The following is a 2844-nucleotide window of genomic DNA, read 5'->3' on the forward strand; positions in this document are numbered from 1 at the left end:
CTGTGGGGCTGGGAGGGTGGGGAACCGAGCAGCCATGTTGGGGTTGCAGCTGGGAACTGGTGCAGACTGGTCCCAGTGCCTGGGCTCTGAGAGATGGCTGCCTTCTTGTAGTGTGAGAGGGAAACATGCAAACTTGCCCATTTAACCAGCGCAGAACGCAGAGATCGGGAGGTCCCTTTGTACCCTGCCCATCACGCCGGTTTCTGCCGGGTCTCACCTCTGCCGTGCAGGCAGCGAAGCTTCCCTGCTGCCTCCGGGGGTACACTGAGCACCTCTGCCGATTCGTCCAGTCTTCTCCTCCATGCCACCTCCAGCCCAAGTGAGCACAGGTTTGTGGAGCACTGCAACCGAACCGAAGCTGCTTCTTCTAGATAAATAACCAGGAAACGACCCGTGAGCCTGGACCGTAATTTCTGCTTTTTTTAGTAGTCACCTCCAGGGGTGTGCACAAGGTTGGTTGTGACGGCCACTGTCTTTCAGAGCTGTAAAAGCCACTTGTGCCTCCTCCTCAAGGGGCTCCATAGGTGCAGCGCACCCACGGCTGTGCCTGTCCTCCGAGGGGGCTGGGGGTCTCTTCAGCAAATGCACAGAGGAGATGGTGGCTCTAAGACACACGTGTGCACGCACGCCTGTGCATGTGTGCACTCCCAGAGTGGGGGGAGGGGGGGGTGGAGTACAGCAACCGAACCTTTGAGGAGTGATCCCCTGCCTAGTGTCTATGCCAAAGACCTTCTGCTTTATGCGCGGGGGTCTCAGCATCCCCACCCGCTGCGGAGGTTTGAGCGGGAGCTGAGCAGGCGTGCAAAGCCCTCTTCGTTAGCTTGCCATGGCTGGGAGTAGGACGTGGCAGCGAGATAAGTCCTTCTGCGGGCAGCTACCGCACTCATTAGGTTTTTGCAGCAAGTCTGTTCATCAGGGCTGGAGCAGCTGGAAGCAAATACTGCAGAAAGGCCAGCCTGGGTGTTAAGAGAGAGCATTCACAAAAGGGCTGTGGTCAGCAATGCCGTGTTTAGCCCCAGACCCGTGTACAGCCGTATGGGAGGGACAGCTTCGCAGCCAGCGTGGCAGAGCGGAGAAGCCCTGGCAAGTGAAGAGCACGCGTGAGCCGAAGTCTTGCAAAGTAGGTCTCATCGGCTGTATGAGTCCCTGGAGCTGTCACTGCCCTCTCTCCCTGACGTGGCCATTGAGCAGCTCAGAGGCTGCCGTCCCCTCTGTGGTGCTGGGGGGCTTCTCAGTTTTGCGCACTGGTTTTGGCATAGATTATTTTGGTGGCTTCAAAACCTGCCACTGTTGAAACCATGTCCAGGAATTGCCAACCTGCATGCAAATCTGGCTACCTTGGTTTTTTTAGCAGTTCTAATACAGGACTTCTAATAAATAATGGACAAGCCTACACTGAAAGTCTCTATAAGAAAAAAAAACCAAGAAAGGGGTTTTTGTTCACTTTGCATGTGGCTTGGCGTAAGTAATTATGTCACTAGGAGAGCAGGACTATTTTTGAAGCGCTCGACTCTTACACTGTGCAAGGTGGGTGAGAGCGCAGAGGGCAACGCTCTTCTCTGGGCTGGTTTTGTGGTACACGTGCCAGTGGGAGAACAGCTGTTGGTTTGCCACGCAGATAGGAGGATTTTCAAGACTCATTTGGCGTCAGCAGCTTGGCTAGGGTCATACAAAGAGGCTAGAGCATTTGTGGGTTTGCTCTGGTGTGCAGTGCTTTGGGTACAGCTGGTCTAAGCTTTAACACCTCCATGCACCACTGGGATTTTGTTTGGATCCGAGCCTCTGTTTTCAAAAAACAAAACAAAACAAAAACCGAAACGTGTGTAAAGGATGTGCACTCAGAGAAATAGATTGTGTGTGCTAACTCGCTTTGTGCTGTGCCTCTCTTCCAGTTGGTGCACTACGTGTGGAGTTTTCCCAGCCTGTGAACCTGGAAGAAGTGGCGAGAATAAACCCAGAGGTCAAAACAGGAGGTCGTTTTGCTCCGAAGGACTGTATAGCACTTCAGAAAGTAGCGATAATCATACCCTTCAGGAACCGAGAGGAGCACCTGAAGTACTGGCTGTATTACCTGCACCCAATTCTCCAAAGGCAGCAACTAGATTATGGAGTGTATGTTATCAACCAGGTAAGATGCTAAAGACACAGGGCTTTATAACGCTCTCATAACAGCACCCATGCCCCCTAAAATAGAGGAGTGATTGCTTTATCCTGAACAGCAGTGGGCTGGCAGGCAGGGATAAGGTTGCTTTTAAAAAAAATGCTGTAGCACTCCCCAGAAAAGTGAAAATGAACATGAGCAATTCTGCTTGGATGATTTTGATGGAAAACCTGGGGTCCCCTCCTCCAGTCAGGCATGATTCACCCTAAAGAGCTTCTGTTTAAAGAAACCACTTGGTAAGAAGGAAAAATATCCCGAATAGCACAACCCAATCTAATTGTTTTTTCTAAATATTGCCTTTTCCCAACTACTGCATGAACTGTGTACAGAGATCTTTAAGTTGACAAGGTAGCAATAATGCCTAATCTGGCATTGGGTGTGTCATAAAGCTGTAGGATTTTATTTACTTTTTCAAGCAACTTGTGTCCATGTTAGTCAATAGTGCACAGAGTGTCGGGATGGAGAAAGCAAAGCTGTGGCAGTGGAGCAGGTGAGTGATTGTCTTCAGGTGAATAGGACAGAAAGGAAACAAGTAGTGACCAGGGGGTTGTTGTTTTTTTTCCTCGATATCTGATGGCCTTAGACCTGTCTTTAAAAAAAAAAAAAAAAAAGAAAAAAAAAATGTTGGGTTTTACTGTTGCAGAAAAAGAACATTGTTACCTGGAGAATGAGTCCCGAGGAAG

At 50.1% G+C, this 2844-nt stretch overlaps 1 protein-coding gene across 1 annotated transcript in view; it reads left to right on the forward strand.

Annotated features, from left to right (window-relative positions):
- Positions 1–1885: 1885 nt before the first annotated feature.
- Positions 1886–2844, forward strand: part of B4GALT1 (UDP-Gal:betaGlcNAc beta 1,4- galactosyltransferase, polypeptide 1) — a gene marked incomplete at its 5' end in the record, with an annotated part of 12424 nt that continues 11465 nt past the window's right edge. The window contains 1 exon segment of the mRNA XM_009880757.1: positions 1886–2128. Coding sequence (XP_009879059.1) covers positions 1886–2128 — 243 coding nt within the window.

Source organism: Charadrius vociferus, unplaced genomic scaffold, assembly GCF_000708025.1.
Source record: "Charadrius vociferus isolate BGI_N301 unplaced genomic scaffold, ASM70802v2 scaffold240, whole genome shotgun sequence".
Classification (NCBI taxonomy): domain Eukaryota; kingdom Metazoa; phylum Chordata; class Aves; order Charadriiformes; family Charadriidae; genus Charadrius; species Charadrius vociferus.